This window comes from Convolutriloba macropyga, chromosome 10 (assembly GCF_964194025.1).
Source record: "Convolutriloba macropyga chromosome 10, txConMacr16.3, whole genome shotgun sequence".
In the NCBI taxonomy this organism is placed as follows: domain Eukaryota; kingdom Metazoa; phylum Xenacoelomorpha; order Acoela; family Convolutidae; genus Convolutriloba; species Convolutriloba macropyga.
In genome coordinates, this window is record NC_134477.1 from 37,152,239 (window position 1) to 37,174,057 (window position 21,819).

Consider the following 21,819-nt stretch of genomic DNA (forward strand, 5'->3'; position numbering starts at 1 on the left):
ATTGATAAAATTTTCATTGAAAGACCTGTTCATATATTGTCAAAATATTGTGCTTTAAATTATTTTATCTTCAATTTTTTATTTTTTAAGTGAAGTTTCTCATAAATTTGCTTTTTAGGAGTTTCCAAAAATTTCATACAATGTTTTTCTCGCGAATCAGAACCTTGCTGAAACACATTTTGACAAAGCAGCGGCTTGAATTTTTCCATTAACGGTCTGTTGCTTTCTGCGTGTTTCACAACAACAAATGTGTTGATAATATAAGAATGTAATTGATTTGCAGAAGTTATTCAATTCGAAAGGGCTTTTAATTAGATAGATTGCTAAAACTTGCTCGTCATTTTAACAGTTTTTCTTGCCTCCTCGGCATTAATCAGAAGTAATCTAGAAAGTAAACAGCAAGCTAACCTTTTTCTGTATATGTCAAAAACACTTTCTCTTAAATTTTGCTCCAAAAGGCTTTTCGGATAAAAATATTAATTATTTTTAAACTTCATTTTTTGATAATTCTACTTTTTTCAGTTATCTATCTGCTCAATTTTCAAATTAGTCTAAGTTGTTGGTTGCATCTGAAGCAAGAACCAATTCACGTTTTCCCACTGTTTACTCAATCTTTGATAAAATTTAAGGGTGCGACGTAAGACTTTCATACCAAAAGAAGTTTCAATACTTAGCACAAAAAAGCAGTGCTGCTCTTAAGTAGAACAGACTCAAACTCGGAGACCAATGAAAAAGGAAAACTGATAATCAGCCAACTTCCCATAATTATACTCCAATAGTTTACAGCAAAATATGCATTATCATGATTATGAATTAGGGTTGAAATAATTTAGGGTTAAGAAATATTTTGCGGTCATTTACCATTTAAAGATTATTTGGTTTTTATACTTAATACTTCTTTATGTCCCTTATTCGTTGAAAAACGATAAAATTTGCTTGAACAACGTTAAAAATGTTTCTGATGTAACAACATACACTCCAGTTAATAAGTTGTGATCATGCGTTGCAGTCTAAAATGATTGCTCAACTTAGAAGCTTAAAGGCTAGTCTCTTAGCAGCCTTGTATTTGACATGATCAGACTCTGAATCAGCCTGGGACCTTCTCTGATTTTTTTTCTGAATCAGGCCTGATATTCTCTGTGGATATGGTACGGGCTCTCTCATGAATAGATCAATTGGCTCAGTTGAAAACAGCATTAAAGATTAAATAAGGAAGTCGGTAGTTGCCCTGATTAGTAGAATTGGAAATCTTGTTTTAGCTTGATGCCTCCAAGTTTCACGACTCGTCATCTTCCCGAGTACAGACCAGAGCACCCTCTGACAAGTCAGACGAGCCAGGAGGAGGAGGGGGAGGTCGATCAGCTGCAGACTACTATGGCAGCGAGGCTGCTGCAGCTGGTGCTAAACAGCAGCAGTACTACCAATCACACCCTCAATACACAACACTGGTCAGTATAGTGTCGAGTAAAACAGCGCTGATTCATTGAATCTGAACAGTAAAAGAAATAAATCAGTACTGAATCATAGTATCCTAAGAGCTTTGGCGCCTTCAAGACTTCACAGAGGAAATAAATAATTTTTTAAAGCAATTTTCTGCTGGTCATTCTGGTTTTTGTTCTCATATATATCACAGAAGATAAACTTTTGAGTGACAATTTAGAGTCAACTTTTATTACACAAAACTAAAGCAACCAATCGGGCGCAGCAGTCACAAAGGAGACATCATTTTCCCAAATTTAAAACTGAGCTGCTCACATATTTGTTTGATGGATCAAAAATGTACTTCAAATTGATTCATCTAATTTTCACAACAAGTATTTCATTATAACTTTTAAAACTCAAAACTGCGCTCACTATAAATCTTTTTTAAAATTACTTTTTAAAATTATTAAACTTTTAAACTATTTTTTTTGTTTAAGCCAGCTTACTATTATCTGAATGAAAAAATTTTACAAATGAACAATAAAAGTTGTATGTTAACACCGAAATTTGACTATTCAACTCAATTGGGTTTTCTGATCGCACTTCTGGTTGACACAACGTGTCCTCAATCCAGAGTTTTTAACCTATTCTCAGGATTAGTGCAGCTTTACTTCAATTAAACCGAAAATTGCACAAAATTATAGATTAAAAGCTTTATTTTTTTTAAATTTTGTTTTTCTTCAACATATTAATTTCGGTTTTTTTAAAATAAGTGATTTAAAGAGCTGTTATTTAATAGAAAATTTGATATTCTTTATGTTTCTTCAACCAATTTCTTTAGAAGACAAAAAACAACCAACATCAATCAATAGGTTCTACCTCTTTTCACCCCGATTCATTTATCCCCGCATATTTTAACCCCGTATCCTTTAACCCCTCTATCAGTTAAACCCGGTATCATTTCACCCCTCTATCATTTCATCCCACCAATTAGGAGTCGACATTAAAGGCATGTTTTGTCATAATTAAGTAGATAACTTTATCCCATGCTCGGTTGTGATAGTTTCATATGAAGTAACGATGCAACAAAATTGAAGTTCTGACAAGACAAATTTATTTCCTCAGAATCGATGGGTGAAACATACAAAATGAATCCATATTCTAAGCAATACGCAGGTTCCACTGTGAAGACTTCTCTGAAAAAGAAGAATTTTTGTTTTGTTTGCAAAAAATGCTTATGCAACTAGAATTTGTGTGGTTCTTGAGATAAATACATATTGATGTGTTTTCAGAATACTGATTCATTTTTGTTTAATCTTCACATTAAAAATTGGGTTTATTTTGACTGGTTTCAATTTTGATTACTTTTTTTTAGTTGGTTATAATTTACTTTGTACTTTTGTACAAAAAAGGCTTGCCGTTGTCTGCTAGGGAATAAATATATTCTAGTCAAAGTTTATGTCTCATTAAGTTTTCGCTAAGTGGCTTATCGATTGCTCAATCTTTTAAAATCTATTTTTGTTAGGTATAATTTAAAACATTTCCTTTAAAAATTTTCATTGCTTGGTGAAACTAATCTTTTTAAATTGTTGAAATTCGAGTTTTGTTGGACAACCCAGTTGACTTCGAATAGCATTTTTGCAAGATTCAGCTCCAATTTTTCAATGATAACAATTCGTCTCGCAAATATTGAAATTAATTTTATCAACAAATTTGACAGAACAAGCAGAGCTCAATGGAAACAAACTTGCAAGTCTTGCCGAGGCTAAAATAATAATAGAAAACTGAGTTTTCGTGTTTAATTTTTTTAAGGTTTCCACTTGAGATTTTAGTTGTGTTTATCTGATTTTTAGAGGAATTTTGCCACAACCATCTTTTTGCTCATGTTTCCAGCGCAGCACGCTTTTCAAATCACCAAGTTAAGAGTCAATAAATTTTGCCATGGAAGAATCTTCAGTTTGGTTTATTCCTGTTAGCTCAAGGTAATTTCAATTTGTTTTAAAAATTTAAATAATCACAAATGATCATTATTTGAGTAATAAATTATAAAGTTTCTACATTAAAAAACGCTGTTCTTAATGTTTATGATATTTACAAAAGTTATGTAAAGTTTAGTAGCTTTGCATTATCAATGCAGTTTCCTAGAAATCACAATTGCCTGTGATCTCATTGGCGCTATTGTGAAATATTTCAGCTCCAATTTAGATAACAACCAAATATATTGGCGCTGTTTGAGCATAGAGCAGGAGTCTTGCCCGTTGTCGTTCACGCATTGTTTACCTGGTGTTGATTGGCTCTTGTCTAAGTAGAAATTAGAGGACTAAAAACACTTCAAAGCAATTACCCAATCACTGAAACAATTTAAAATATTCCACTACTCATTCCAACTCAACCCCCACCCCATAGGCTTTCAATTGTATCCCATCACACTTTTAATACCAATTATTTCAACAGCACTCTTTACAGCCCCTGAATATTGGGTAAATTCCCACCCCCAAACTTGTTTCCACTACTCCATTCCCGCCTTTTTGGCCCCAGAAATTTCGACAAGTGAACCCTTAACAATCCACAGACCATCTTCTAATTGTGCTACAAGTGATCTCAGAGTTAATTGAAATTAAATCAAGTACTTCATTCTCAATTTGCTAATTCACAATTCAATCGAGTTAAAATCACTACAGGTCCGGTTTTTTCACAACTTTCAAATTTGATTCATATTTTGCAACTCTCTTAATAATCCACTCTCAATTGCGTTGAAATTAAATAAATATAGTCTATATTTACACACAAAAATTGCTATAATAATAAAGTTGATTTACCAACAACTGCAACATTTTTTTAAAAAAAATTAAATTCCTCGTTCTTTTTGACAGAATTGTGAACAGAAACAGTAATACTTTTTAATTAAATCAATTGAGTATTGAGTAGTTTTACTCGTTTTGTGATAAAAATTTGTGCATCCGCATCAGCTTAATTCCTTGTCGTGCTCTTCAACGGTGGAATGAGCTGCAGATTGTTTTGTCATTTTTAAATCCAGGTAATTATATTTTTCTGCTCTGAGCTGTCGATCATTTTCTCAATGATTCTTCGCACTTGTCAATGTTCTTTTAATCTTTCTCTCAAGAGTTTCTCATCAGTACATAATCTGCACACGAGACTTGAAATTTTTAAGCAAAAAGACACAAAATTTGCTCAGCGAATAACGTATCCATATCTAAATGCGCTAAGTTTAAGTTAACTAAAAAGACCTCAAAAATTTCCCAAATTTCCAGAATACAAGGATTAGGCTGATGAAGGAATGAGGAGTAAAAAGCAACTCTTTAGATTAATTTTTCTTAATAAAACTGCGCTGGTCAAACAGTTAAGTTCTTTCTATTCAAGATAAAATCAAAAACAGCGTTCTTATTTATTCCAAATTTGAACGCAAATGTTTGACATCAATTTTCCGAATTGGGGAAAATAGTTGACCTTTTACTGGAAAAAATTGTGCAGAATTAACATCTGGAAAATTTCAGCAAAAGTTGGAACCACTGAAATCAATTTTCTCATCATTCACCCCTTTCCTTGCCGAAAAAAATAACGACGGCATTTATATTTTGGAAAGCAAATTACTGTTCATCACTTTTTAAATCTAACTGCTTTTAATGAGAGACAATGTCAGATAAAACCAAAGAAATAGAGTATAAATTGAGAGAGGGATTTTTTCTTATCTTCAACAGTTGCCAATATTTTCAAGAACTCTTTACAAATTACAAATTTGTCAATTTTTAATGTGAGTGCCACGATATGAATTTTTATCGAAAAACATACTTTAAAATTTCCTATAAGTTAAAAGTTTTTGACCAAAAAAGTAAACGATTGAGTAATGTTGGTATTTCTTTTTCATATGAATTTTGTTTCACTAGTAATTTTCTTCTTACGTTTAAAACCGATGAAAACCGACACTTTTAACGTTTAAAAACCGATGAAGACCGACGCCTCTTACGTTTTCAAACCGACGAAAACCGACGCTTTTTACGTTTTAAAATCGACGCTTGCAAGGTTTAAAAATGACGGTTCTTACGTTTAAACATCGACGAAAACCGATCAAAACCATGAAAAAAGCGCTTTCATCGAAAACCAACGATTTCTTTTGATTACATGCGACGAAATTCTCAACACGGGTTAAGATTACTTTTTTAAGTCTTATAGAAATTTGTGACAGAAAGATTGTTTTTAAGAAAGTTGCATTTCAAGTTTGGTTATACGCTTCACAAATTTTCAAAATTCGAGTTTTTTGGGGCTAATGTGAAGATGAGCCACGATTACTAATTTTAATTGTGAAAAATGGTAGCGCAATTTGAAAAATGGTGACAAAATATTGCCTCTCATTTCCACAAAACGCCCGTTGTTTTACAAATAAGGGTTAAAAAAAGGTAAATTTAATTCTAACGAATGTGCCTCAATTCATCTAGCAATCAAAAATTACTGACTTTACTAATGTTTTTAGAAAACCTGGAGCTTTCAGTGTAATATTTCAATTTGAACGTATACTTTTGAAATTGATAACAGATTGATGGCTGGAAGTAAAATGCGGCACGTCCGGTTTTCACATGAAGGTTTCTTAAAACAATTTTTAGACCGTTTTGGCGAGCTTAGATCATTTTCCGAAAACTAAGAACTGTTTAAAAAATCGGACTGACTAATTGGGGATAAAACCTCAAAATCAAAGATACTTCACGCCGTGTCCTCAATTAGCCCGCTCCCCTTCAACCAGACTAGTTAGCCCGATCAGGTAGCAGCCTAGCCCTACGTCTCCCCAGCTAACGGGGATGGGTTGAACAAATTTCCCAGCATAGGGTTCCCTTAATTTCCCCCAGATCTGTTTCGTAAAAATCAATTTCACTTCCACAGTTTACCGCATTAATAAGCAGCCGCAGAAATTGCTAAACAGAAATTTTAGAAATTTATTTCAGATTTTCATATTTTTCAACATTTTGCTGGAAATCCAGGCCAGTTTGCGGGAGTTCCAATTAAGCCCAGGTTTGTTGATTAGAAATAATGATTTTTATCAGCCATTAAAAGTATAAATTGAGCTGAAATACTTTTTTTTCCTTTTTGGGGGAATTTTTCCACAGTTGATGTTGTTTTTTGTGCTGTTGTTGATGATTGCGTATAAAGTGAGGGATAATATTTCTAGTAGTTATGGAGTGTGTTAGTATGAGGAGCAGAAGTACTAATAGCTAGCAGTGTTATTTCCGTTATATTTAATAATATCTAGTAAACACCTCTGAGCGGAAGCTAATTACTGCGTTAACTTGTTGCAATTATCAATTTAATTATTACTGTTTATTCCCTCAGACATTAACTTTGTACTCCTTTTGAATCCAGATAGATTAAACAGTTTGGAGAGAAATCAAATCTTTTTAATCAAAACTTCAGCTCGCTTCTTCAAACAAATTATCGCAAACTGCTCTGTGTTCAAACTGCGCTAAGTGAGGAATAATAGATTAAAACTGGGAAATTTTTTTGAAATTGAAGCTCCGAAATAAGCTAAATTAAAATCCAAATATCAGTTTCACTTTTTAGTTTTCGTTTCATCACTTTCTCATCTCACTTTCCCACCTATCACTTTGTCAATAAAAATAAATAACTAAATAAACAAAAACTTCATCACCATCATCAGCAACAGCATTAACAACACCATCTCGGCTCAATTCTTCCTAGCTGATTGAAAATAAACTGGTAAGTTTTCTCAACTTGTTCCTTCATTTATGTTGTTTCTTTTCCTCGTTTTATTCAGACCTCTTTCTCTGTTTAAGTGGGTGAAAACATAGAAATGTAATTGAATAATTGATTTTAGCAGTCTATTTCAGTATGAATAATATTGTGAAATGCAGTTTAAAAGCGTGAACTCTTCGCTTTGCATGCATCATTTGAGCTGAAATCGTGTTTGAGCATTCTTTTGAACAAGATCAAAAACGTGAAATGTTTTTAATACTTTTTTGTTGTGGATATTGAGTGGTAGTGTAGTTGTATTTAGGTTTAAACACTGCTAGTGTAAGATATATAGTACTCTCTTTTCCTTTGAAATGTGGGATACTCGAGTGATTTGCCGCTCTATCTCTCGCATTCTTTCTTCACACATAAGTGATTTTGTCCTTCAGATCTTGCTCTGTGTCAAGTCAATCTCAGCCGCCGCTAACACATCCCTGTGATGTTTACTTTTTGATCTTTTCCCTGACACGGGGGTCGCTCCTTTAGTTGTCAAAAGTCCACTTCCATTCATACACTAAAAGTTTGAACTCAATTTCATTCGTCATTGGCTAATTCACCGTTTTTGGCATACCAAGTTTGCTATTTTGGAATGGAAAAGGTCTGAAAATCATGGAAAACAAGATAACTATGGTCTATTTGTTCCAGTACGAGACAATATTCTATTCATTTCACTCTGATTGCTTTTTCAAAATTATCGTAGATTCCGATAAAAAAACAATAGTTTTTTAGCAATACTGAAACTCGTATTTTGTTGCTGCACAAATCTGATGAAAATGATATTTTTTGCATTTTTGTTTTTGTTTAAAAAGTTGCACAAAACCATGAACCAACTAATTGATCCAACGCATACTATACCATACGGTCAAACCATAATGTGACCTCGTTTCAAATATCGACTCCTTGGTAATGACTTTCATTATTACTCTGATCTTCTGTACATAAGAAACTACTAAGGAAACTTTCGAGATATACAAATGTTTTTGATTGGTCAACATACGACCAATCCAATTGGACAGCTTTGTTTGGTTTTGGACATTTGGTACATATTATGAGCCTTATGTCTTCATAAATAGACACGTTTGCGTGTATGAATATATGCAAGAAGTATGCGAGAGTGCGTATGCGAGAATGTGGAACTTGTGTGTGCTAATCTTGTGATCTGGCAGACAAGTGGCTGTGCTGTAGCGCACTGCTCGCTGGTCTGTCGGCGGGCAGAGAGAGAACTTCAAAGGTTTCCACAAAGGGAAAGATGAAAGACTCTTAACCAATTTGCAGTTATCTCCAAAGAACTACCACTAAAGACACCACCACAGAAAGAGAAAGAGAGAGCAAAAGAGAGCGAACTTCTCAGAAGTATACTTAGACTCTGCATATTTCGTGAACTCGACGACGGATAGATAGCTGGCCATGCGATTATAACTCCCAACTCCAGTCTAGATAAGCCTAAAGAGATATTACTTTTCAGGAATACAAAATTAATTTCAAGCGCTCCAAAAAATTCTACCTTTGTTATTGAGTATTACAGAAATTTGATAAATTTTTTGGGAATAACCCGAAAATTTGTGTCAGTTTTCGGTGGGTTCTCGCTTCTGCTAAAGTTGGCAACGTTAAGGTGTTAAGATTGCCCGCTTTTTATCCAGAATTTTTGTTTGATCAGTTATAGAGCTGAGTTTAAATGTTTAATAAATAGTTAGGATTAACAAAATTAGCGGTCTACACTCCTTTGGTCTTTGACTTCCTTTGAAGTACTGCTCATAGCTCCAAATTCCCCGACTTTTCCCAAATTTTTCCTGTGTTCCATCGGGGACAATCTTAGTTTGAACAACTTTTCAGTCTAGAATTTTTTCACTCTGTCGTTTCTTAAGAGGAGAGAACGAGAATGAACAAGTCTATGGGTTGATTACTACAGTGAGTAATTGAGATCGGAAGGTTTAATCCTGATTGATTTGATATAGAGAGTTAGTTGTTCAGTCGGCACGGGAGCTGATTGAAATTTGGTGTTGATAGATAATTCAATTGAAGTAAATTCAATTTAGTCCTCAATTTGTGCGGCTGTAGTACTAGCGTGCGTATCTCTCCATAGCTACCGTGGCTCATTTCATTTCAACAACTGAATTGGACTGAATTGAATTTGAACTTGTGCCGCCGCCGTGTAGATCAAAGGGAAGGAGCTAGCTCTGATCACAACAAAAGATCTGAACAAAGTAATCAAACAGAAAAGAGTGCAAAAATTCACTACTGCCACCAACCAGCCCCCAACCCCGTCATCCCTCCTCACTCGCTGTTTTTGCACAGAGGAGATGGAGTATAAAGAGTTGGGAACTATCCATTATGTGTGTATTTCTAACCCACAGGCTGTGTACTAACCGCATTATCTGGAAATCAAAATCAAATGAGTCTATGACTATTGCATCCTGAACTTTCATTGATATTTTTCATTGATTCTTAAATGATGAAAACTGATTTTATTTTGAATTTTAATGAGTGAAATTTTAGACTAAACAACTGGACAGATATTTCAATTGACGAACTGTAAAATTCTTATTTTACGTTCATACATTTATAATAGCCTTATTTCATTGATATCACTTTGAATTTCCCCAAAAATGATCAAATTGCAATAAATTGCGATTAAATTAAGAAAATATGATTTTCTTTTAATTCTCAATTGTTGACAGCTGGCATGGGATATGAAGTACTATTTATAGAGTTGAGAATTTTAAATCTGAGTTGATGAAAGATTTATTTAGACATAACTTGAAACAATCGGGTTGAAAGTGTCTTTGTTGGAAGAAGAAGTTTGAAGATTGTTCACTTGAGTCAAAGCAAATTAGTGGGACAATCAAAAGCTACAGTGCACAGGTACAGAGAATTGATTGAAAGTATCAATTACAATTAAAGCTGAGATCGGCGGCGGCATTTTTGTTCATCTAAGAAGCTTTGTGTTCATGGCCCTATGAACGCTTTTGCTCTTTGAAAGTATGCGAGCTTTCTTCTCTTTTGTTTCAAGCGGTGGCTTAATTTTATTAATCTGGACTTGAAACTGCTGATAATTAGTGTTTAGCTAAATAAGGTTTCTGAATAGAAAGAAAGACCTCACGTTCAGATTTGTATAATTGTATCAGGCGTTGCTGATGGCTAAATACAGCCCAACAATTTGTTCTGAATCAAATGGGGGGGATGAAAAAGTAAAAAAAAAAACAGTATATGGAAATAGCTTAGAGGACTTAGGTTGAGTTGATTGTAAGAATAGCTTTAATAGTTGTTTTGTAGTTTTCATGAACAAAGGGAAAAGAGATAAAGAGTGAGTAAAAGCGGATAACGAAAGATGAAAAGATTTTAGTGGCTAAACAGGATTTGTATTTGATTAGTTATTGTGAATAAAAAGTACTCACCGTAAACAACAATAAACAACAACAACAACTTCAAAGCAAAGTGTACGGTGGAATTACTCTTTGGCGGAAGTGGTGGAAAATTACAGAGAAAAGGCGAGGATAAATCATTTAATGACAGGCAAATTATGTTATATGTTAGTAGGGATATAAAAAATCAAACCACCGCATCACCCCATCTATCAACTCACACCGAAACGAGTGTAGGTGGCTGTGGGGGGGGGGGGGGGTGTATGCAGCATATCACAAGGTAGTAAGGGAAAGAAAGGGTGGGGAGGGGGGGTGTAGCATTGCAATGGAATATGTCGGATGGGGGAGATATAAATAGGAGAAAGGGAAAGATGAAAGAGTAGTGAAAGCAAAGTGTTTTGTTATTTGTTTAAAGCGCTTTTGCTTTGCTGATCATTACAAAGGTTTAGACAGATTTCTTTGAACTCAATCTATCTATCTTTCCTATGTCATCTACTCTTCTAATACTATTACCAGTGTAGTTCTACCAGTGGTGGTAAAAGTAGTAGTTGTAACACCACCACTCTTACTACCACTACTACTACTACTACTGCTACTACTAATACTAGTTGTGGTACTCTTGTTATAGTATTTATAGATGAATTGTGAGATGGATAGTATAGTGCACTAGCCATACTAGTATCCTTACCTCTCTTTGCTTCGTTAGACCAAAGAGTGAGAGAGAGAAAGATCTAAAAGAGCACCAAACAGAAGCATTTTCAATCAACAACATCAAATATCTCTTTTCTCCCTTTGCTCTCTTTCTCATAAAATATCACAACAATCAGTTATCATTGTACTAAAAACAGACCAAACCATACTCGACCTTACTTGTTTCCTTCAAAAACATTCTTATACAGTCACACCATTACATCTAAAACCACAAAAATATTGTTTACTGCTTTAAATTAACTGACAAAACTTAACCAAACTGGAAAATTCTAACCTTTTCCCCGCAAATTCCTTTTTATAAATATTGTTTTCCATCATTGTGAGTTATTGTGAAATTTTTGTGAATAAATCTCTCAATTATGTAATTCGTTTTTTATTCACAATAAGTTTATTCTCAGCACACTGAGAAATTATCCCATTTAACACAAACAATTTCAAACTGGACTGTTCATTTGAACAAACTTATCTTCAGAGAAAAGCAATTGTCGAACAAAAAACTGCCATCTTTACTAGTACGTGTTTGTGTGTTTGTTACAAAAGGGGGAAAACAAGTCACGCTTTCGCCCGACTTCTGAGTGAAATTAGATCAGACATCAAAACGACAAACACGTTTTTGACAGATGTCGTTATTTGTGTCTTTGTCTCTCAACACTCGACAATATTTCCTGACACATCACTATGTTAAAAGGCACTTCATATACTTTAAACCTCTTTTATTATCAGCTAATTTATCAAACTTTGAAAAATTATTCAATATTTTCGATTCCTCTTATAGACAAATCAGTCGATAAATCATTTGTCATAATAACTAGTTTGTTCTAACTTTTATACTATTTATCTCGACTTTGAAAAATTGTTAAGCGTTTTGGGAAATCAGTTGACAAAAGGGAAGTTGAAACTAGTTATGATAACTGTCAATTTGTTATGATAACTTCAATCCTGTATATATGAGCTAATCTGTTAGGATTCGTTCTTTTGTTTGTGTCCGTCTGTTATAGTCTTTAAAGAGACGACTGTTTGGTAGCATTGACAAAGGTAATACTTAGCAGTGATTGAATAGATGAATTGTAGTTCAAAAGTGTCATAAATATTAATCAGAATGATCTGTCGTAATAACAAGTACTCTCTCTATTGTCTCACAATTTGTATTAGTCTCCTTAACTTCATAAATACTCAATAAATTCCCTCTTTTCTCTTCCGTCATTGATCGTCTTTTGTTTCGCCACAAAATCAAAAGCGCTCCTCAAAACTCTCTTCAGAGTTTTCAGAAACAAGCTTCATTTATTTGCAATTCTTTCTTAAATATCTGTTAATAAATATTTTCTTCGGTTTGATATCGCAAAACATTTCATTAAAGCTATTTGTTTCTGTTCAGCAGCTAAAAGCGTTTCAATTTTTCGCTTCAACTTTTAATCTTTTTGGGATTTCAACTTTGAATCTATTAAATTATACTTTGTGTCTTCAGGGTAAGTAAAATGTTCATTTTTCACTTTCTTTCTATTTTGTCTTGTGAAATATTATGTCAATTTCTTGGTAAATTGAGAACTTTCATGAGCTTCAAATTTAGTCATGAAAGCCCGTAATGCCAAAAAAGAACAACAAATTTTAAAAATACCTTTTTTTTAATTTTTTTTTTCAAAAATGAAGAACTTTACGGGCATCGGCTCACATACATATGTTTTTGATCGCTGCATTTTTTGTTGCAGACATTTTTCTACAAATAAGAGCCATATTTTTCATTCAATTTGCGAGTCTTATAACAGATTCTTTAATTAAACATAAAGCTGAATTAACAGCCATAATTTAAAAAATTTCAACGAAGACCGATATCAATCTAAAATTTCCAAGCATGGAAAACCATGGAAACCATTTGGAAAACTAAGTCAAATGATCATTTAAGTTCGAAAAATCTGTAAAATAAAAAAATATTCTAGCCTTGAAAATTATAAATACTTAACAAAATTGTACCGATTTTGATTATTATGCTTCGATATAGATTTCATTTTTCATTTAAATTGCAATGATTTCCTCGTTTTCATTCGACTATTTTTATACTTCGAGTCTTGGTACAATTTCTTAGCATTTTTTGGTGAAAAAAAAATACTTTTTTGGTTTGGAGAAGAAACGGATACATTCGAAGACAGTATACAAGCCACGTAGTTTAGAAAAAAACATACATTATTGCTTTTAATAACAGAATTGCATACGATCGGTTATTTGAATTAAATATTTGTAACATATTCTATTAAAATAAGAATTTTCTACAAACTTTTGTTCTTTAAACATAATTCTATTAAATGTTTTTTGACGATATCTAATAAATGAATTTAGAGCTGTAGATTTGATTCATTATTCAGGCGAGGGTCAATCTATAAAAACAAAATTAATTTTGCATGTTCCGTTTCTCACAATGAGTGCTGCTGTTTATTCAGGTTAATTCCTCGGGTCATTAAGTTTCTAAGTTTTTCCTCCAAAGTGATTTCGGATCGTGGAAGTAATTACAGTTTTTGTGAAGTTAGGATTGCCGTAACTTTGACGTCATCAAGTCTTCAAACCATTTTCTTTTATTTTTCACTAACAATTTTTCTCCTCCTATGAGAAGAGAGGTTACAAAAATCAGTAGAATCGAAACAAAGCACAATAGTGATATGCTCAGGCAATAATAAATAATCATTAGTGAGATATAATTTGTTTGAAACTAAACAGGAAAAAACTTTGAAATATTGAGCAGTGCACCTCAATAAACAGGGGAGAAATCAATCCCCCCTCTTTTTTCCTTCTCACTTTCTATTTCAATATTTTCCTGCAAACCGATCAGTTGATTGTTATGTCTTGCTCTTTGTTATAACTATTTTATAACTATTATTAGCATAAATCAACTTCGTATCAATTATTTGCTCTTTTAAGCATAATACAAAGTAAGAAAATATCTTTTTAGACAGCCTATTTTTTAATACATTTTTTTGTCTGCTTTTTACGAGGAAAAAATCTTTTTCTTATAAAGAAAATGATAGCCATGTCAATACTTTACGACGTTTACGACATTAGGATTTTGACAAATTATGCGTTTTACTCATTGCTTTAATGAAACTCAAATCAATCTTGAAAAGTGTTTTGATTATTTTTTTAAAAAAACTTTTTGCTACTAAAAATAAATTGAAACCAATATAGTATATTGTTCTTAATTTTAATGTACAAAAATGCATCGTTTCATATTTTTAAAAATAAAATAATAGTTTTTTTTGTTCATATTTAGAGTGCAGCCAACAGTGCTAATAGCGGCAGCTCAACGGGCAACAACAACAGCAGTAGTAATAGCAACAACCCCGTCGGAGGTGGAGGAGGAACTAATTCCACTTGCAGCAACCCACCTAGTGGCAATACCCAACATCACAAACAACAACAGCTTACCCCGAATCACACTGTAATCGAACTCAGCTCCACCCAGGTGAGTTTTGACTAATTGCTTTGTTTTTAATATAAGCAGACCCTGAAGCAAAATTAAGCTTGGTTGGTTTCCTGGAGTTTACTAAAAAAAACTATATTGCTACAAATTTGCTTGTTTTGCAAAAAACGCCTAAAAAATCTGAGCTGCAAGGAACTTGATGAAAATGATCCGCCAAATCATAAAACTAAATTTGTTCAGATTTTCCTAGTCAAACTCAAAACGCGAATTGGAAGTCATTGTACTACGTCTTAAATTAGTCTCCAAGAAAAACTTTATCATTCTTTAGAAGTTTTCAAAAATGGTGACGTTTAGAACCCTGCGCCCGGCAGTTTAAACCACCCGAATTCAACCAATTCTCCAGTTGGGCAAGCGACACAACAGCAGGTCGCTTCATCAGTTCACACACAACAACAGCAACAACAACTTCACTCGAGTAACTTCGCAGCCGCACAAGTGGCGCTCACAGCAGCTATGTACAGTCAGCTAACTGGGGCAGAGTTGCCCTACGCATCTGCGGCGGTGGCTGCATCCGCCGCCGACATCGACCCAAAAACAGGCAAGTCTTTCAAAATAGCTCCTTTTTGTTTCAAACCATCGTGGATTTTTCGGTATCAAAAATTTCTTATGAATCTTGTTGATATATAAGTTGTTCTGTAATCCATTTTGAACCAAATTCAAATCTATTAAGAATAACTGAATCAGTGATAATCTCTATTTCTTTTCGAAAAAAAATTCTGAAAATTTTTAGTTTGAGGCAATGTAAGAAAAGCCTCACATCAGCTTTTCAAATCATTTACGCGTTTACAATATCTCTTCTCTCTGATACTCTAAAAACTGAATTCTCTTAAAATTACAAATGATTTTAACCCAACTTTCGTTTCTCATTGCTTAAATTTTTAATATAATACAGAACACTGAATTTGCCCTCATAATATATTGTATTAATCCCTCCCTTTTCCAAGATCAAAGTAATGCGACCCGTCCAGTATCAATGTGCGTTTCCGGACAATCTCAGAAACTCCCACCCCAAATCCCCTTCCTCTTCTTCATTTCTGTCCCATTGCCAGCCCTGCTTTTATTGCATTTGGGCGGAACATTTTCCAGCTAAGTACAGTAATACACAACCACCCAACTAAGAGTGAGTTTAGAGGGTGTTAATTACTTAAGACGGTCCCTTTTGCGTTTCCTATTTCTTTTTCTATCTTCTGTATTTTCATTTTAGTCAACCACGCCCCGAATGCCCGCCATCCCCCTCTCTGTTATCGGTGTACCCTACTCCATATTTTCGACTTCCCAATCGCATCCCAACCCTTAGGGTCGTCTAAGTTAGCTCTGAAGATAGTGAAAAATTACTAATTACATTTAACTTCTGCCATAAACCGTACAGTTAATTACAAGGACACTCAAGATTAAAAGGAAGACTACAAATAAACATCCAGGTCTGCTAACGTGTGCTTAAACTGGTCAATTTTTGAAACCCACTTCTAAAACTAACCAGCTACAAAGCATCAGGTCTGCTAAGCAAATGCTGCTGGACGTCTAACTCGGTTTCGGTTTCTTTTAATCGACTAAACTAGGCATCGGCTAAATTTCAACATGTAATAAGATCGGGGTTGTATTAAATTTATTTTAACCAGTTAGCAAGGAGCATGTTGGGATAATTAGTTATAAGAGTCGAAGTCGAACGGTAAACAATAACACGCGTGCTGCAGATTAGGTTACTTCAGTGCAAATTTTTTTAATGTATGTCAGGTATAATAAATAACTCGTAGTTATTTCGGTTTATTGAAACTTTTTCACTACCTTTTTTTACTGCATTTAATTTGGTTATGAGGCATGTTTTATTTTTCTCTCCAAATTTTAAAGGTTTTTAGACAAAAAACTTTTCTATGACTAATGGCTATTTAGATTTCGAGGAATTTAGTTTTAAATATTCTAAGGAAAAAAATGGGAGTAAACGTTAGAGGAAGTATCTAAATTTTTCAAAGAAATTAGCTATGCTTGGGCGATTTGTGAATTTGCTTTGAAAATAACTTAGGTATATTATCGGTTCCAGTCTAATAAGTCCTAAAAGCAATTTCAAGTTCAAAAATCTCGCCAGTGTTACTTAAGTTCCTGTTCAGTATCCAAAAATAAAGTGCGAGCTTAAGGACATGAGCTCCGACAACTCCCCCCCCCCCCTTGGAGAAGTATGTTTTGTTGTATTGTGAACAATCAATAGAGAGCTGACTGGCTGGTATCTTCAAAGCTGCCAATCGTATGCGTATGTGTGTTGAGTAACGTTGTCAGTTGTATAGGTTGTATGTGTTAATTTGGAGGAATAAAGAGCTGAGCTGTTTTTGAAGTTGAATGATGAAAAGATGAGAGAGATACATCAGAAGCGAGAACAAGAAAGAGCAAAGATCAAACATTTATTCACATGAAAGAACACACATACATACGTACACACATACATACACATACTCATACATACATATATAGATAGATACATAAGAGTGTGTATATATGAGTGAGTATTCCATGTGTTCGTGTGCAGTCATTTGTATGAATAGATACAGTGGGAGATGGAAAGATAGGAAGTAAGATAGAGAGAGCGAGAGAGAGAATGTTGAAAGAGGATTGAGATGAAAAAGAGAGCAATTATGGCCTTCAATGGGCATTTGTAGTGTTATGGCCATCACTTCTCTTAAGGCCACTATACTGTCAACATCTTGTCATCTTTAATCTGTCCCCCTTTCATCCATATACCTCATATCCCCACAAAGTCAATCAATCACTTCTACCAAAACCAACACCCCCCCCCCCCCCCCCCCCCACCTTCCCCTCGCCCATCCATGCAATCTCACCACTACCCCGCGCCCCAAGTTACTATCTCACCAGTTTCGTTTTGATCTTTCCTTTTTCTTCTACTCGTCTTTGAAAATTGTGGGCTTTCAAAGAATTGCTGGAAATTGGAGAGAAAAGCTTAATTCGAGTATACTTTAGCTGAAAAGATGCCTAAAGCATATTTTTGTACCACTTGAGATGTAATTGTTGTTTTTTTGTCTTTTGTTTACACACTTGGAAAATGAGTTGGAAATCTTGAGTTGGAAAAAAGGTGGGGAAACTGTTCTCACTTGCACACCTTGACAAAGTTAGCAAGGCTCTAATTAAAGTGCTTTTCAACCAGTGCTCAGATTTTTTGAGTAATTATTCAACTATCCGCGTAATTAAAACTACAATTAAATCTAAACCTCTTTTTGCTGTTGAAATGACTCCCTAGAAGTAACAAATCATGCTATTTTAATTTGCTGAGATACTTCAACTTTTGTGGCATATTCGCCATTAAAATTCTTGAATCAAATCTACTTGGTAAAATGTGGCTGTGCAACCATAATTATATCGCGGGCCTTGATTTCAATGTCATCATTTAAATGACGTAAATTGTGACTTCATGATCTGAGAAAATGAGGAAATTTAACGAAGTTAAAAATAAGAATCTGATGTTTCCTCTCGTGATCTGGAAAAAATAAAAATTGAAGCTTTCACGTGATCTCCTGCATGGTGTTAATTGCCAATCGTTTCTGACATGTAAAAAATGTTTCAGGGGGTCTTCGCAATGCATTCGCCCCTGCAGCCTACACGACACCTTCCTACCACGATTTCGCCCTGGCCCCACAATGGGCTGCTGCCCCCTCCCCAGCAGCCGGTGCAATGATGTTCCACGCGGGTGCAGCCGCCATGCATCCCAATGCCTACCACCATGGGGCGGGTGCAATCCTGCCCGGGGCACACAGAGCTGCTGCTGCGGCTGCATTCCCATTCTACTTGGGAGGCATGGCCAATCTGAGTCCAGAGGAGATTGATAAAAGGAATAAAGAACACGCGGCTGCTCTGGTCGCTCATCAGCAACAACAGGTTCGAATACTGTTTAGAGACCTTTGAATTGACACGTGTCAACTAAATTTGATGTCATCAATTATTATGAATCTTTTCATGCTAACTATAATTGTACAAAATAGACAAGATGGAGGCTTAAGAGAAAATTTTTGTTTCGAGAATGCTGGAAAATTAGTTTCCAGAAAAAGTTTAAAGAAGAGCTAAGTCTTGTATAACAAAAGTTTTACGACTTTGTTTTCAAGACCAAATGGCAGATTCTATGTAAACTTTAATCTGGAAACCATTAATTGCGAAATTATTGAAAAAAAGTATTTCGACGATATAATTAATACAGTATGAAGGCATCACTAGCCGAACTCTGGCAAGATTCTAGCAAAAATTCGCAAGATCCGCACAAGATTTAGGCAAGAGATGTTATAAAGAAAGCGTGTTCCTCGTGTATTACATTTTGCGTAATCCTATTATGAGTACCGGGAAATCATGCAAATCATATATGACCTTGAATGAAATCAAGAAAAAGTCTATGATGAGCAACCCGGGAATAGATGGAAAAAATATGTTGTTATTGTGTGGTGTTGCTTTAGGTTGCAGAGGCAGAGCACAAGTCGTACAGACCGTATGTGAAGAAACCTTTGAATGCATTCATGCTCTTCATGAAGGAGAACAGGGAAAAGGTGATGCAAGAGTCCACCCTGAAGGAATCAGCAGCCATCAACCAGATACTGGGCAGAAAGGTCAGTAAGGATGCAGCTATCATCAGTATTTTTTAATTAACTGGTTTTATCTGAATTAAATTCTTTAGTTACGTGTGATAGTCAAAACAAATCAACAGAAATGTATTTGAATTTCCTGTTTATTATTTTCAAGTTCATAGATCAAGTCTTCGTTCAGTTAAATTTAAAAGACAATTTTTTGATACTCACGCCTGTTTGTTGTGATTTTTTGGGCCAAAAATGTGGGCGTTCTCAATTTTTTAACTCATCAAAGCCCGGTACATAAACTCAACCCGTTTTTTTAAACTTGTCAACAAAATGTTTACTTAGAAGTTGATTGCTTGTTTGTGTTTTGCAGTGGCACCAACTAGACAGAACAGAACAAGCCAAATACTACGAGATGGCCAGAAGAGAGCGTGCAATCCACCTCAAATTGTACCCTGGATGGAGTGCGAGGGATAACTACGCCATGGGAAAACACAGGAAGAAAAGGAAGAGACCCCAGGGACCCACTGCAGCCCACGTGGGAATGGGAGGGCAGCACATGGGTGTTGGAGTGGGGGTAGGGGTGATGCCCCAACAAGCGCCCCAGTTGCAAATGCCGAATCCTGGCATGCTAGCACAGTCCATGAAAGCCGAGTTCTCCGATATCGGTGAGTTAGGTACGTGCAGTTTTGTATTTCTATGCACGTTGTCTGTTAGTGATCAGTTGGTTGAGTGTTCGAGTCCTGTGCACTGCTTCGTTTTTTTCATTCAATGAATTAGTTAGAAATTTAGTTGAACTATATTCATTCAATGCCATTTCAAAAGAAAAATGACTTTTAAATCTCCGTCTATCTTTTAGGTGAAACTGTGCTTTATGGTACATCGAAGCTTTTTTAAAAAATTAGGATTCAGTATTTTTGATATGAAAGGCATGTGGCCACTTTTATACCAGACTAGCCTATTTTTTAGGATCAATTTTTCTGTGTTGGTTCTCGCTCTTTCTGGGAGTGAATTTGAGGGTGTTTGTGATGTTTTGAGACCTCCTTTGAACCCTCTTTCTCTTTCTCTCTTTTTTTTCTGCTCTGCCTGATCAAAGCACTTCTCCAATCAACCCAACATTAGTACAGACTGCTTTGATATTAAATGGCCTTCAAACACACCCCTCCTCATCATCCCCCCCCCTTACAAACACTCCTTTCCACTTCACCCAAGTCTATTTATTATGCCCCTTCTGATTTTCATCACACCTACCCCTTCAACCCCCCCCCCTTCTGTCTACCAAGAGATACCCAAAGGCTACTCCGGTTGTAACAACTATCGTACCCTAATCAAGTGCTATCTTTCTCAAGTACTTACCTATATGGGTGTTTATTACTTCTCAGTTAAGTCACAAATTAGCTGCACAGATGGAAAAAGTAAACTTCGGTACTCTAGATGAAAGAAGGGTAAGATTTGTGGGAAGCCAGAAAAGTGCACTATAACAAAATGGCGCATATGTTGCATATTGTTGTCACAGATTTTCAAGGTCGACAAATAAGCAAAAAACATGTAATTGAGTCTTTGAGTTCAGGATTAATAGAAGAACTGAACATTTTTTTAGGTTAGCATTTTTTCTATTCCCGAGAGCCACTATCTAACGAAATCTCTAAATCAGTTGAGTTTAGAAATTGTTAAACAAGAATATGTTGAGGACTTGTAACCGAAGAAGATTGATGATATATAATATTACGAACTTTAATTCACACTCGACTCTTGTTTTTGTCAATTTGCGTTTTTGGTTATCGATTGGTGAAAGTGCCGAATCTCTTCAATTTGCAAATCAATCCGCAATTAGGGATGTAATGCGTAAACAACGGACGAGTTATTGTGGCGAAGCGCGCCCGTCAGCCTGTCAGATGGGATTTTTTTGTCGTTTGTCGGAGGGCATTGCGGTTTTTATGTTTAATAATAAATTTGTCATCCGATGGCAAAAAAAAAATTTTATCAATTTGGTACGTCGTCTTGTTGAAACGCCCCCTTATTTGATAGATAAAATGAAAGATTCCCCGTCAAATAGCTCACTTTACAGAAGTTGAAAACATGGCACTCAAAAAACAAGCAGAAAACCACCTAACAAAAAACATGGCAGTCATTTCAGAATTTTTGTACACATTTTTTATTTGCAAACGACTTTACGATATCATTTCCATCAACAGTGCTTTTTATGGCAAAAATCTCTAATATGCTTAAAACACGGAATGTTATTTCAAATATATATATATATATATATATATATATATATATATATATATATACATATATATATATATATATATATATATATATATATATATGTATCGATATATATTGGTGCTTCTCAATCATGGTTAGAACTGCCAGGATTCTGATAATTCAATATCCGAGTTTGCAACAAAATGTTATCTACTCTTTCTCCTTTTTCTCATTCCGTTGGTGGTTTTTTCATCAGATCTTCTATTGGCTTGATCTTCTGGCTATGATTGAACGATGGTTATTGTATTCGCCACTCATTGTGTAGGACAAG

General features: G+C 34.8%; 1 protein-coding gene across 5 annotated transcripts in view; it reads left to right on the forward strand.

Moving 5' to 3' along the window:
- LOC142347900 (uncharacterized) overlaps positions 1 to 21,819 on the forward strand; it is a 67,600-nt gene that overhangs the window by 34,498 nt on the left and 11,283 nt on the right. For 4 of the 5 annotated variants that reach the window (XM_075399058.1, XM_075399060.1, XM_075399059.1 and 1 more), the window contains exons 3-8: positions 1,260 to 1,448; positions 14,509 to 14,700; positions 15,013 to 15,256; positions 18,287 to 18,597; positions 19,164 to 19,313; positions 19,651 to 19,954. In XM_075399058.1, coding sequence (XP_075255173.1) covers positions 1,260 to 1,448; positions 14,509 to 14,700; positions 15,013 to 15,256; positions 18,287 to 18,597; positions 19,164 to 19,313; positions 19,651 to 19,954 — 1,390 coding nt within the window. The remainder of the gene's footprint in view (positions 1 to 1,259; positions 1,449 to 14,508; positions 14,701 to 15,012; positions 15,257 to 18,286; positions 18,598 to 19,163; positions 19,314 to 19,650; positions 19,955 to 21,819) is intronic. The other variant, XM_075399062.1, reaches the window with a different exon arrangement.